The sequence below is a fragment of the Pteropus medius genome, unplaced genomic scaffold, assembly GCF_902729225.1.
Source record: "Pteropus medius unplaced genomic scaffold, Ma_sr-lr_union100, whole genome shotgun sequence".
Classification (NCBI taxonomy): Eukaryota; Metazoa; Chordata; class Mammalia; order Chiroptera; family Pteropodidae; genus Pteropus; species Pteropus medius.
Window position 1 is genome coordinate 956,221 of NW_024342645.1, and position 14,047 is coordinate 970,267.

General features: G+C 46.9%; 1 protein-coding gene across 5 annotated transcripts in view; it reads right to left on the reverse strand.

Annotated features, from left to right (window-relative positions):
• Positions 1 to 6,080: 6,080 nt before the first annotated feature.
• Positions 6,081 to 14,047, reverse strand: part of USP2 (ubiquitin specific peptidase 2) — a 25,517-nt gene continuing 17,550 nt past the window's right edge. For 4 of the 5 annotated variants that reach the window (XM_039866654.1, XM_039866657.1, XM_039866655.1 and 1 more), the window contains 11 exons: positions 10,849 to 10,899; positions 10,208 to 10,331; positions 9,904 to 10,015; positions 9,698 to 9,808; positions 9,429 to 9,493; positions 9,114 to 9,217; positions 8,951 to 9,031; positions 8,748 to 8,826; positions 8,412 to 8,519; positions 8,121 to 8,241; positions 6,081 to 7,835 (listed from right to left, as the gene is read on the reverse strand). In XM_039866654.1, coding sequence (XP_039722588.1) covers positions 7,748 to 7,835; positions 8,121 to 8,241; positions 8,412 to 8,519; positions 8,748 to 8,826; positions 8,951 to 9,031; positions 9,114 to 9,217; positions 9,429 to 9,493; positions 9,698 to 9,808; positions 9,904 to 10,015; positions 10,208 to 10,331; positions 10,849 to 10,899 — 1,044 coding nt within the window. In that variant the 3' untranslated portion in view covers positions 6,081 to 7,747. The remainder of the gene's footprint in view (positions 7,836 to 8,120; positions 8,242 to 8,411; positions 8,520 to 8,747; positions 8,827 to 8,950; positions 9,032 to 9,113; positions 9,218 to 9,428; positions 9,494 to 9,697; positions 9,809 to 9,903; positions 10,016 to 10,207; positions 10,332 to 10,848; positions 10,900 to 14,047) is intronic. The other variant, XM_039866656.1, reaches the window with a different exon arrangement.

Below are 14,047 nucleotides of genomic sequence, written 5' to 3' on the forward strand. Positions count from 1 at the left end.
TGGTGGTGGTGGTGGGGTGAGTGAACACCTGAGGGGCACTAGGAGGGAAGAAGGACAATGTGGCTGCTTTGCAGGCATGAGGGAGCCTTAGAAGTTGAGTGTAAGGGTTTGACAGCTTCAAGGCCCATGAGTCCCTAAGGGTGACTGGGGCATTAGTGAAGCCTGGGACTGTGTAAGGCCCTTGGTAAAGCATCTGTGTGACCAGCAATAGAAGATAAGCCATTATAGGAAGAATGTGGTGTGTATGGGCTGCTTATGTCAGTGCTAATGTGAGCTGGGGAGCTTGAGGGGTTAGCTGCCTCTTCCTAGAGTCCTTCAGCCTGCAAGAGAAAGGACAGAGGAGAAGGAGAAGGTGCCCAAGGCCTTGGACAGTATCGCTCAGGAAGGGCCCCTCAGATTGGCTGTGGAATCTGGCAGTTGGTGCCATCTGCTGTTGCAGGACAGGAAGCCTATACTGTGCAAACAAGATTACTTCATGCCTCTTTATCCATCAGTGAAGTTTTCTTGGAAATTCTCAGCCTGGCCTAGCTGTCCCCAGGGAGAAAGGAAAGGGATGGTTAATTTGTTTTGTGTTAGCCAAGCTCAGGCTGAGAGTCAGGCAGAGCAGGAGGTGAAGAGGCAGCATATTTCTGGCTGCCATTTGTAGGATGTCTGTTATGTATTGGGTCCTGAGCGAGAGGTCTTACATGCAGTTCTCCCCTTTAGTCACTCTATGAGATAGCGTAACCATTTTTCAAATGATGGCACTAAGCCTCCGAGAGGTTAAGTAACTTCTCCAAGGTCACACAGAGACAAGAGTTGAATGCAGGACCAGGCAAATCCAAAGTGCACATTTTTCAAGATATCCCTCTTTCACCCTGTTCTGGAAGTACTGGAGCTGAGGTGCAAAGGAGGAACAAAGTGGGGAACCCAGTGGGTAAAGAAACAAAAGAGACAGATTCTGTGATCCTAAAGCAGCCAGCCTCACACTCAGGAGATCCCCCCACCCCAAGTTCTACTCTATTCACCCCCTGCAGGGCCTTGGGCTGCTTTTGTCTAGGGGATAAGCCTTTTCTTGGAAATTGGATGTGGACTGCATTAGAGGGTTTGGGAAGTCAAAAGTATGTCCGTAATAACACTGATGTTATTTTCACTTTCATTCGTGAGTATACAGTGCAGTTTTTCAGAGGCTTCATGTTGTGTGCTAGCAAAACACATTGCATGCACAAGGAAATATCTGAGCAGTCCTTCATGGCTCAAGGCTCTGCATGGCTTTCTGGAGTCTTGCAGCTGTCTTCTATTAAGCCAAGTATTAATGAGATTTGCAAAAATGCAAAAAAAAAAAAAATGCTACCCTCTTACTAATTTCTGTTTGGTTTGGAAAACATAGTTTTTAAAAAAGTAAAAGTGTTATTTATCTTAGTATGTAAAGGGTTTACTGTTATTTTGAAATTTGTTATTTAAAATTAATAACTATTTAAATTTCTTTTAGTTCCAATTTTAATATGGTAAATATTGATAGATATAACCCATATAAACAAAAGTTCCTTGGAGTTCTCAATCACTTTAAGAGTGTAGAGGGGCTCCCTGAGAATTGCTGGTTTAAGGGACAAACATGAAGACAGTTCATTGGGTGAGAGATCAAAAGGGTAAGCATTTGATACAGAGATCAAATGCTGGGTAAGCTGAAGCAGCAATGACTACTTCTGATGGGGGCAGGCAAAGGGACTTCCTGGAAGAACTGGGCATTTAGTTTAAAGTTTGAGGATTGAAAAATATTTTAATAGGCAGAACTTGGGGGTTGGGTAGGGAATTCCAGAAAGGAGGAGAGGTTTAGCACTGTGGGCCTAACAAGGGCCTAACAAGGGTAGTAAACTGTTTTAAGCAAGGACTGGCTTGGTCAGAACTGGGTCTTAAAACAGTCCCTGTTTGTGGAAAGACTGTAGAAAGGAGGCAAGGGGAGGCCAGGAGAGCAGGAACCTTCTTTCTGGCTTTGCTGTTGCCCATGGTCATGCTCAACTACACTGTGGTTCTGCTGGCATAGGCACCTTGCAGTTGCCTGCTTTATGAAAGTGTTTTGGGGAAAAGAAGATAAGTCATCCTGTGTGGGACTGGGTCAGAGTGGGAGAGAGGCATAGGTAAAAGGACAATAAGAGAGAGAATACAGTTCTCTTAGCTCACGGTCTTGTTTGATCTTCATAACAACCCTGAGGAGCCAGGTCAGGGAGGTGTTTTTGTTCCCATTTTCCAAATGTAATTGAGGCTCAAAGTCATGCAGCTGGCAAGGAGCAGGGCTGGATGTCAGAATTGGGTCTGTTGGATTCCTGGTTTCCAATTTTCATGTCTTTTTTACCTTCCTTTCTTTTCCATTTTCCATGTTCTTTCTGTAAACCTTGTAGAATAGTTAGGGGCCAGAGGCCTGTGGGCAGGACACCAGCAGGAGGTGTTTGCTGGAGCCCAGATGAGAGGAGCTTCCAGGCCTGCAGCCATGCAGCCCTAGGTTGCTTTCCTCTGTCTTGGCTGTCTCTTGAGCTTCATTTCTTTCTCCCCACAGGCCCCTGGGCCTTGGCCTTCTTATCTCTTCTTTCTGATGGGGGTTTCCCCGCTTCCCCCTGCTTGCTTGGACAGGATCTCTCCAGCCCTCCCTTTCCTCGCTACTCCATAGAGTTTTCATAGACTTTCCTGCTGATCGCTATGGGTAAAAAGTGAGAAGCAAGGGGAAGTTACAGTGTTACTTCTGTTCTTGCTCAAGTAATCTCTAGCCTTCTGGAAGAGCCACTGGGATCTTGCTTTTAGTGCTGTAAGCATGGATCCCTATAGGTCCCCCATGCTAACTCTGTACACAGTTCTCTCTCTTTTATTCTCTGTGGTCCTTCTGCCACCAGGAAGGGCGAGGCTTGCTTGAGGTTAGCTAGAACATTCTAGGACTCTACCTTTCCCTCCTGTTAGTTCTCCAGCTCAAACCTATTGCAACCCCACCAGCCTTTTTCTTGTCCCTGGAACCTGCTGTAGCTATCCTCCCTATCCTTGTCCAGGCTTGTCCTCTGAGCTAGAATGCTTTCTTTCCTTGCACCCAGGGCTGGCATTAGAGGTATGCATTAGGACCTGACTCCCCCACCTCCTGCCCCCGCCCCCAAATCTGCAAAGGTACTCTTTCTTCTTCTTCTTGTTCATGGCCACCCCAGCCTTGCCTCTTGCCCCCTGGTTCCTGGGTCTTTCCTAGTCTCTAGGAGCATGGAAGACTGCAGCTCAGTCCCAGCCAACACACTGCTACCACTAAGAGGCCGCTCATGCCAAACATCAGGAAATCGGAAAAGCTCACCCCTTGCATTTGAAATGTCCATTCAGGAGCACTACCTAATTCTGGTAGGTTTGGGCAATGCTATGCTTACACTGCATTCCTAAACCTTTGTCAAATATGTTGCTTGGGAAAAGGAAGGCAGAAGTATCCTGAGAGACTAGGAGAACTAAACATTTGCTAAGAATTACCCACTAAGAGAATTTTAATGGAGTGTTGATAGTAGCACTGGAAATGGTGTGGTGAGGGGAAATGGACATTTGTTAAGTACCTACTATGTGAAGACACAACTCTGAGAAGGTATTGTTATGATCAGATTACAGAGGAGGAAACTGAGGCTGAGAGAGATTAATTTGCCTGGACTGTAAAAGCCAGTCTCTTTCTTTTACTTCCTGCCTCCTGTACAGGTGCTTGTTTCTGCCCATGGAGTGATGAAGGATGGGGACCCTCAGAGGGGCCAGCCCAGACCTACTAGGGTCCAGCTGTGTGATAGATCATGCTGGTTTTGCTATTGGGTGGGTGTGAACATATAGGGTCAGGGAGTTCTCGTTACATTGCTGTTCAGCTCAGTTCCTAATAGACACAGGATTGGAAAATTTGCTGCAGGAAGTCCTACAAAATGCTGTCAATTATTCACCCAAAGGGCAGAGTATTCAGATAGAAATAGAACTGGATGAGGAGTCAACTGGGTGGGTTTTATTCTGTCCCTACCACCGATGAGCGGGTGGACTTGAGCATGACTTCTTTAGGGCTCATGTCCTTACTGGCAACATGAGAGTGAGCACATGGTGACCTCTATGGTCTGAACACTAAAGTCTTATGGAAAAAAACGTAATAAGAATTTTCTGAGTACTGGTCACCTAAAAAATATACTCACATATATTTTTATATCTATATAGTAATTTCATAAACTGGAATCAGGGAACTAGAGGTAAGTCTCTTAACTTAGGACTTGAGGGATGTATTTAGAGAAAAATTTGCTTAGAGTAACACTTGAGCTAAGATGTTCTAGGTCCATTAGTCCAATCTCTTTAATTCACAGAGGCACTAAGACCCAGAAAGAGGGAGGGTCTTGTTTAAGGTTACAAAAGAGCAGTTGCAGGGGAGTACCTCCCCTAGGGAGGCCTGCTGGAATGCAAGCAAAGAATGGGGGAAGAAATCTTAGTTGCTAGGAAGCAAAGCTGATGGATAAAGAAACATGGGGACAGATTGTGTTTGGGGTCTGTGGAGCACTAGGACCTGTTGCCATGGGGATGAAAAAGCTGCAAAGGTTAAGTACAGAAGGGAGGGCAAGAATGGAGTGGGCTGAGTCCTGACCTTGACGTTACCTAGTCTGTCTTTTCTCCAGTGGAAGACAGCAAAAACATACAGGTGCTTCTACCTCCAGTTATAAACTAGTCAAAGGAGAGGTACAGCAACTTACATTGATTTAGGGCTCACCTGTCCACTTTGCTAAAAGCCTAATGTTTCCATTTTGGAGGTGATCCTACTCACCTGTGGTTTGGAGGAAATCAGCATTTAAAATCTTATCCTGGGCTGGGCCACTCCCAGGGCAAGCCAGGGAGAAATGCCAGTTTGAGTAACTTGTTTTTAATCCATCTTTTCCACTTTTGGGAGATGCTCAGAAAAAAATGCCCCTACTACTGTCTCAGCCTGTTAGGTGAGTCTGACAGCAGGTGCTGATGTCTCAGCAAAGATGGAACAGAGGACTTGATTTTTCAGTGTTCATCAGGGATGGCAGTTAGGAAAAATCCTGACAGAACACTGTAGACTCAAGTGGTGGAGACTTCAGCTTCCCACATTCTAAGATCAGAGGCAGAAATTGAAAATCTGAAGGGTACTAAGAATTGAAATTGAAAATCTGAACGATACTAAGAATTAAAAGATAAAACTGAAGGAGACAAGTCCCTGAGTGTTCCAAAGAGGCAATCTCTTTAAGGGATTAAACCTGACATATTGAAAAGAGCACTTTAGAGCAGGGGTCCCCAACCCCTGGTCCATGGACTGGTACTGACTGGTCCGTGGCCTGTTGGGAACCTGGCCACATAGGAGGTGAGTGGCAGGAAAGCAAGCAAAGCTTCGTCTGTACTTGCAGTTGCTCCCCAGTGCTAACATCACCGCCTCAGCTCCACCTCAGGCATTAGATTCTCATAGGAGCACTGGTCCCTGGTGCCAAAAATGTTGGAGACTGCTGCTTTAGAGAACAAAACCTTTTAATGCAAAAGCAGCTGTTTCTAGGTGTTAGCGGGGCAAGCTGAGATCTTTCATTTACCAAGGAGCAAGTTTTGATCACTCCACATCCAGGTATATCCATCCACTCTATATCCAGCCTCTGCTGGAGGCCTGTTTTATCTTGTCATAGGTCTATTTAGGCACCCAAGTGTGTCAACAGAGAACCACCAGAGTGCCCATACCAGCAGTTAAAAAGCAGACAGCTCATTTAAAGAAATTTCTATAGGTATACTAATTTTCTTCGGTGTGAGGACTGTATTGAGGTTAAGAGCGTGCTGAGATGCATGCTGAGAAACGGTGATATGACACCTCACCCCTAAATGTTTTGCTCAAAATAATAAACAAACGTGGCATTTAAAATATTGAAAATGTTTATCACTGAATCCAGATGAATATACTGTTCAAAATGTGTACTATTTGTTTTTATAAAAAAAAATTATAAAGTGGGTAATTTTATCCAGAACTTGAAATGTACAATTGGTTGAAGCAGTAAAATATCTGGCCACTAACATGCTAGGAGCTCTTCCTGGGTTCACGCCTTCCCAAATCAAGATTCCATCACTTACCAACATATTTCTCAAAGCTATTATTTATTCTGTACAAGTTTCCACTGTACATTAGATGTTCTTCCACTCTTGCTTACACAGTAAACAAGTGTACACTAGCCCTTTGGCTCAGATTCATAAGTCTTCCCTGGAGAAGGGTGTCAGGCGAGTTAAACTTGGGGTATCTTTCTCTGATGCCTCCTCCTGGAAGCACTGGAAAGCTCCAGGCTCCAAGGGGCACACGCCAGGCCAGCTGTGTGGGTGCAAAGAGCTCCATGCACAGAGCTCTTTGCCTTGGTGCTGAACAGCTTTACTCCCTGGGACAGCACAGAATTTTGCTCAGCTACTTAGGGCAAATTGTGCCCATGAGGCAAAATGTCTCAAAAACACTCAGGCTCCAGCTTCCAGGGCTGAAGACTGGTATCAAGGAGAGCTGAGGGGTAGCACGGGCATCCCTGAGAAACTGGGTCCAAAGGGCCTGTGTCTAGGAGGCTCTGAGAAGGTGCGGGTGGGGGAAGGAAAGTCAGGGGAAAAAAACATATTGAGGGAATAAATTAAAGGTGAGAGAAGCTCTAGGAATGAGGGGCTTGTGCTAGCCTTCAAACAGCTGGGGAGCAGACCAGGGGTGGGTTAGAGGAAGTGGTCAGGAAAAACTTGATACACTATCCTAAGAAATCTCCTTTTACCTACTCTCCTTCTCATCTCACTGCAATGCAAACAAGCCAGGGGCTAAGGGCACAACCCCGATCTCCCACAGCCAGTTTGAACATGGCACTGGGGAAAAGGGAAGAGGCTGAGGGATATTTCAGAGAGGGGCAGTTAACCCCTGGTCCCCAAATACTATAAGGCACAATTCTTAGAGGCAACTAGATTCCATCTGAAACACTGAAAAAACCCTAAAAACCGAAAACCAAGAACTCGTTAGATCCCAGGTCTACTGTGGCTGTGCTGGAGGCCTGGACGACACCGACCCAGCACCACTGAGGGCCAGCATTAGAAAAGTTGCATTTGAAGAATTAAAAAAAAAAATGACCAGCACAATGTCCCAGCGGTGAAGAGGTGTGAAGGAGAGCATCTCCAGTCTGAAAACTTTAGTTATGGTAATTAAAAAAAAAAAGTTGGGCTTTTAAAACCAAAAACAGCTTTTTTCAAAGATGTCCCCTGGTCTGTCCCCCTGGAGTTAGCAGCGTTAAGAAGGCTCTTGGCTCATGAGTGTTTGTCTTGCTTCTGGACCAGTGAACAAGGTCCAGGTGAAGATGGGGCGCCAGGCTCAGGCGCAGGAGCTTCCAGGCAGAGATCCTCCCAGCAGGCTCCAGAGGGCGCTGTCTTCTCAGGAGGAGCAGGGGCTGGAGCCCGCTGCAAGTGGATGAAGATCCTCTCCCCACAGTCCGCTGTTTATTACACTCAGGAAAAAAACCACAAGCTTAAAAATGCAAACAAGAGAAGCTGAGGGGGCACTGTGCTGGCTCTGGTCTCCATGTCCTGTTGATCTTGCATGACAGGTGTAGCTCAGGAGCACCTGGCTCCCCACTTCAGACCCTGACCAGGCTGCAGCAACTCCTGCTCGGCAGCTTTAGTTTACTTTATTTTTCTCTTGTCAGGTTGTTTTTTTTTTTTTTTTTTAAAAAAAAAAAAAAACCTTGGGGTGTGGGGCCACCACAGGGAAGGGAAAAAGGGATATAGCTCCTCATTGCTACATGCGGGAGGGTGGACTGGCCAATTCGTAGAAGAGCAAATAGGCGTCGCTGGTGCGAGTTTGGCTGGAGGACATGGGCGTGACACTGTGGAGAGAGCAGGGAAAAGTCAGAGCCTTGGTGCGGGGGGCCATTGGGATAGAGCTGCATGGCTGAGGGAGTGTGAAGGCCTGTGAGGGCCTGCCTGTAATCTCTCTAGTATACACCCGAGGCCAACCTTGTCTTCTAGAGATTCTTTGAATGGGCATAAGACTCATAAAGGTTACACGGCTTTTTGGCTCACTTTTTCTGTCCAATCAAGGTAGAAGCCATACAGATGGGTGAGGTACAGGTGTCTGACAGCCAGCAGGCCTGTCTGAAACCTCATCTCACCTGGAGTCATTGAAAGTGTGCCATTCGCCTGTCACTGGACTCCGACAGTAGGCCGTATAATGGCCGCCCATAGTGGTTCCAGAGTGATTGGACACAGCATACAGGTTGTAAACAGCATGGTCTGAGGAGGAAACACAAAGTTTCAAGCACCTGAGTCACTTCTTTCCCCTCCTGCCTCTATTTCCAGTTTCAAAACTCACTCTTTAGCAGCTTCCCCTTCACCTCTTGGCCTCCCATCTGTATCTTAGATACCATGCCTTGTTTCTTTCTTTCTTGCTGAAAAATACTCACTGGTGTTTTCTGAGGCAAATTCTCTTAAGTCCAAGTCTCTTAATGGGAAATTCACAAATGTTGTGAGCTTGCTGGTTCGTATCCTGGATTCGGAGAACCGCTTCAGATCTGGTATTGTTGTGTGTCAAGGACAGACAAGGTGCAAGAAAGAGTCAAAGTAAAGGAGGACTGCCTCCTAAGAGGGCGAGCATCCCTCAGGCAGCAGAAGAGCAAACAAGAAGACAAAGGCTATCCAGTCCCCTTTTCTCCTACTCTTCACCTCGGCCTTCACCTCAGCCCCTTGTCATCATTCTCTCTCTAAAGTCAAGTCCCTGCCTTGATGGACCTTAAGGATACGAAGCACCAAGATCTTTGGGAACCTCTGGATGGAGAACTTCTTTATACATCGTTTTCTGGCTCGGCAGCGACAGCATGTCTGAAAGATATGATGAACAGAACTAGAGAGGACTGTATGAATACTGTAACTACTGGGCCGGATCTGCTGGTGACGGAGTTTTCCTAGAGAGGTCTCTTAGAAACCATATGGAAGAGTGACTTACAGGCTTTTCATCGCCATCAAGCACATCCTCTTTGGTGAAGAGCCTCATGCAGTCCATTAAAGTCACCTCAGGATAACCTCGCTGGGAGAGAAAAAAGTAAAGAGGTCAATGGCACAAAAGGATAAAAGTGGAGTTTCAAAAGTGGGTCAACAGGGGTGCATACCTTAGCAATGGGCAGCGAGAGGTCCCAGAAGGGATCAAAGACTGTAGAACAGTAACCACAATCAGTACATGTCAGGGAGCTCTTCAGTTGCCCCACAAAGAGATCTGGGGAAGAGATGGACATGCAGTGCTTAAACGCAGGGAATTGAGCACATGGTTTTCTACACATCTCCTTTCTCACTGCTCCTGCCTGCTTGTTGGACACTGGGTAGAAAGAGGGCTGCCTGGAAGGATGATTCTCAGAGCTTTTCATGCTCTGCTCAGGAAAAAGCACTTTACAGAAAAAGCAGGCATTTCCCCCCATTCAAGCACTCACCTCCAATCCGACTGTCTTCCCGTTCTAGATATTTCCTCCACATCTGTCGCCCTTTCTCATCATCACTAGGAACCAGAGAGAAGACAATGGGTCAGAGCTTAAACCATGATGAGCTTAAGGTTCTATCAAGCTCAAACAATAATAAGTTTAACGTTCTATCAATATAAATACTTAATATTAAAAGTTCTCAAATTATTATCCCCAAAGAAGTAGGTAAAAAACTCAAATTCATAAAGTTTTACTTCCTACATCTTTCTCCTCTTACTTACGGAAGATGATCAAGGTTCTCAGGGCTGGACTTAGGCCTCACTGTTACTCGGTTCACTTCGTTGTGGAGCCCATCCAGAAGAAAGCGAAGAAACTCTTGAGCATCCTGCTGACTGAACCCAAAGAAAAGAGTGAGCAATCCCTCTCATCCCAAGAAGCTGCTGTTGCCGCACCCACCTTGGGGAGGACATGTCTGCAAGGCTCTTACTTATAGCCAACGAAGCGCGGTGCATATCTCTGGATCTGGGTCTTGAACTCAGATGGGCTCACCACATCATTGGGAGATGAAGTCCACATGGTCTGAATTAGTTTTGCAAACTCTATTAAAAGGAGAGGGTATAGAGGTAGGACATTTTCTATAAGCAACTCTAGAACTAGAATCCCAACAAAAACTGGGCAAAGAAAGAAAAATAAGACAGATACATATAAAATACAACTACTAGTACAGCAACAGCAGAGTGGAAAAGTGTCCACAGGGGAAGCAGGACTGTGTCCACGGATGGGTTCCTTACCTTCCATGAGGGCTGTGTGTGCATTGCTACTGTGGCTGAGATCTCGCATATAAAGCCTCTGCAGGCAATAATCTCTCAGCTCTCGGGTATTGCTCAGGCACTGCAGAATGGAGTTCATAAAGCACTGCAAGAGATGATCCAGATAATTAGCAGGGGAAGAGAGACCCTATCTGGCGTCTCTACTTACTTAGTACCAAAGGCCCTCACATTCATCTACCCCAGAAATGAATCCTCCCATAGCCTCAAGTTTCTCTCCCTATAAGTGAAAAAGGTAGAAGTGAGGCAAATTCCCACCAATGGCACAAGTCATGTAACTGATTATTTACTATACAGATGTATAAAAGCATGGCTGAGCTGGACAGAAGAGCGTGGGAAGTGATGGATGTCCTTGAGGAGAAAGATCCAGGAAAGTAGCTAGGCTGACAGTTAAAAGGGCAACTCCCCTCTAGCAGTGCTTCCTGCTGGAGGCAGGGGTGAGGCAGAGCCCACCAATTCTGTGAAACACCAGCCAGGAAGAGCAGATACCACCTGGCTTAAAGGGTAGGGAGTCAGATGGAGCCCGGAGGGGACTCTGGTTAGATTGTCCCAGTCTTGATAGTAGGGGGTGGTCCCAGGAAAGAAGTAGGCTGGGAAGAACTCACCGTGTTCCCAAGGTTTCGAAGACCAGCCAGACCCTGGGCGCTCTTGGAATTCTGCAAGCAAAGAACACAGGGCATATGAGGCTGAAGGCAAAGAGGCTAGGTCTGTGCCTGGCTCTTACATACAATCCTATCCCAGCTGGAGCCATAAGCATCAGGCCACACATATTATACTCTTCAACTTTAGTCTACATACCTTGTAGGAAAGAGGACTGAGGAATGCCTGTCATTTTCAATACTCAACAAAAATATTCTTGGGGTTTTTCCTTTCTTTTATTGACTATGTATTTTCCCCCATCTTTATATTACTCTTCATTCTCTGCCATATTGGAGAATGGAGATTAGAACTAGAGACTAGGAATTCATATATTTGGGAACATATTTGATTCCTGGCGACAAGAAATTTCAGGTCCCAAATCCAGGAACTATCTCAAATAACCTATATTTGTACCCCTAGATGTCCAATACGTAAAGCAGTGCTCATAATAAGCACTTCAGGGAGGTCTTAAAAAGTTCAATGACAAAACATTTTAATAGTTTAGATCTTTAGCTGGGAAAAACTCAAGTCAGCCAGCCATTATGAACTGCCAGGGACAGGTGGAATTCTTTCCAGCTGAGCTCAGCTCCAGAGGGCTGATTAAAGCCAGAGAATCCTCCCTGCCTGGCTCAGGTTTCAGCATCCCAACTGGCCACTGGCTGGGAATCCTTGTGATAGCAGATTGTGGCCAACAGAGGTAAGCACCTGGCTGAAGGTGCCACTATTGCTCGTGTACCTATTGTGGAGGCTGGTGAGGGGGTTGGAGAAAGAACAGGTGCTAGGTTGAGAACTCTGAGCATGGTCTGTCCAGGTCAATGGCTAATCCCTGGCCCCACCTCCAAGGAGTCAGAAAACCTTCAGGTTCAAAGGGTTAAAGAAGCCTTCTGCAGCTGAGCCTGCCACCCCCGCCTCTCTTAGGGAGGGGGTCTGGGAACAGGCAACTCTGGAGCGACACTGGCTGGGGCATGCGTGGGGCCAGCTCAATCCTGATCAGAACAGGAGCCTGAAATAACTCAGCTAAAATTACTCATGCCGTGTGCTGACAGCCTCTAAGGCTGTCAGCAGCTCAAAGCCCATGAGGCTGTCAGCTCAAGGGGGTGGGGAGGGAAAAGGCAGGCTGGAGGGCTTTTCTCAGGAATTGCCATGCCGACCCCACAAGTAAAAGGATCCTTCCTTGCCAGTTATCAAGTCTAACACTAACAGGCAGAGAAGGACACATACCTAGAAGAGAGACCTAGTTTCCACCTGCAGCTAGAGAGAAAAGCCTGTTGGCAGCAGGTGGGGTGTAAGCATCCTTGAAGAGCTCTGCCAGGGCCAGACATGAAATTTGAATCTTACCTTTATGACAGTCTAAACCCTAATGTTCCAGTAAGAGAGACACAACAGAGTACATTCCCTGGACAAAGACCTTATCAGCATTTTCAGGTAGACCTAGAGGACTCCCCTGGGGCCCAACAAAAACACTGCAGAAGTCTCTGCTTTGCACATTTGGAGCTAAACATTAAAACCTGCCCACAACAGAATATCCACTCTTACACCTATTTTTGGCAACGCTTTATTAGTTCTTACCCCTTGTGCCTCAGACAACATCTGTCTAAATAGGCTGTAGAAGCAAAGCATTCTACCACTGGTGACAGTGTCAGTGTCCACCAAAGTGGGCCCTAAGCTGAGAAAGTACTCACTTAGCACCAGTGAGGGTGGGGCAATGGGAAACTGGAGGCATCTTTCTACTGAGGCATTCTGTGGTGTTGATACCAACTCTAAGCCAGCGGGGTGAGGGTCAGGAAGAACCTGTCATCATCCACAGTTACTATTCTTGAGGATCTGACCCTACTAACAGCCTGGTCGGTGGGGAGATGGGGAAGCTCCTTTAAGGCAGTGCTAGGACCCTCAGTTTTCTTGAGGGGTGCCATGCCTTTGTCTAAAATTTCCTGAGCTCAAAACCACATACCAATTTCTAAGCACTCTGCCTAGAAGGTGGTTGGATAACAGGAGTCAGGGAGTGGGAGCAGAGGGGAGAGCAGGGCTGTTCTATGCCCAGCCAGATATTCTTCTGCCATGAATAGGAAATCAGGAGCTCTGGGGAAAGTCAGCACTTTCCATTTCAGAGGGAACAAAATGTCCCAGGAGTGACCTTTCTTACCACGAAAACAATCCTACCTCAGGGCTGACAGGGAGAGGCTAGAACTGGAGAAGTTGGAAGAGACCCTGCACAGCCGGCCTCTCACCAGGAGAGAAGGAAATGACTCCGGCTGGTTTGCTGGAACTCACGTGCAAAGAGGTGAGAAAATTTGGATCAGAAACTTCCTTAAAATTAGCCACCAGCAAACCCAATTTTGACTAAATAGGACCCACTGTCCTAGAAAGTAGATGCCATCTTCAGTCAGTAAACAGACAACATTCACCTTCCAGTGCAGCAGCAGGGGGCTCAGGAAGAGCCCATTCTGGGTTAATGCTGAGGAAACATCTGGGTATATGGGCCGTATAAGAAAGGATGATTGAGGTTTGTGTCTTCACATGCAAGACCCCAGTAGAGGGCTTTCCTGCTTACTTCACCTGTGCCATGAGGGTCAGCCATGAGTCCTGGCTGCAGCCAAGGAGCCTGGTGTGGCTCTGGCACGGGCAGTGCACGCACTGCCAACACGGGAGCTGGTGCCTGTTACGTAAGATCTGTCAAGCTCTGGCCCCTTCTTCCTTCCCCAAGTGGGCAGTGCCCAGTCTTTAGCCTCAGCATTAGTCCGTGGCTACTTCATTTGAGGGATCCAGTGCCCACTTAGCAGTACTGGGGAGGGCTGGAAAAAAAAAGGGAAGTTGCCCTTTTCCACCTGTCTGCAATTCCTTTGCCCTTCATAGACAGGGTCAAAGGACCCCCGGTTACCAACCCTTTGGGATCAGTGGTAGGGGGAGGCAGACCCTTTCTGATTAGCCTTTCTTGCTGGGTTTTGGCCTTAAAGGAGTCACACCCGCAGAGTCCAGCGTGCTGCCCGTTCCCTCACATGCCGAGAACTAGTCAAGGTTACTAGGTGCTTTCCTGCACCTGATAGGTCTCAGTAATTGAAAGCCAAGAGCCACCTGGTGCCAGGGTTACGAGGGTGGGGAGGGACTCCGGACAAGACCTCAACAGGGTAGGGGGCTTCGAGTAAGCGTGAGATCACCTGGGGTGGG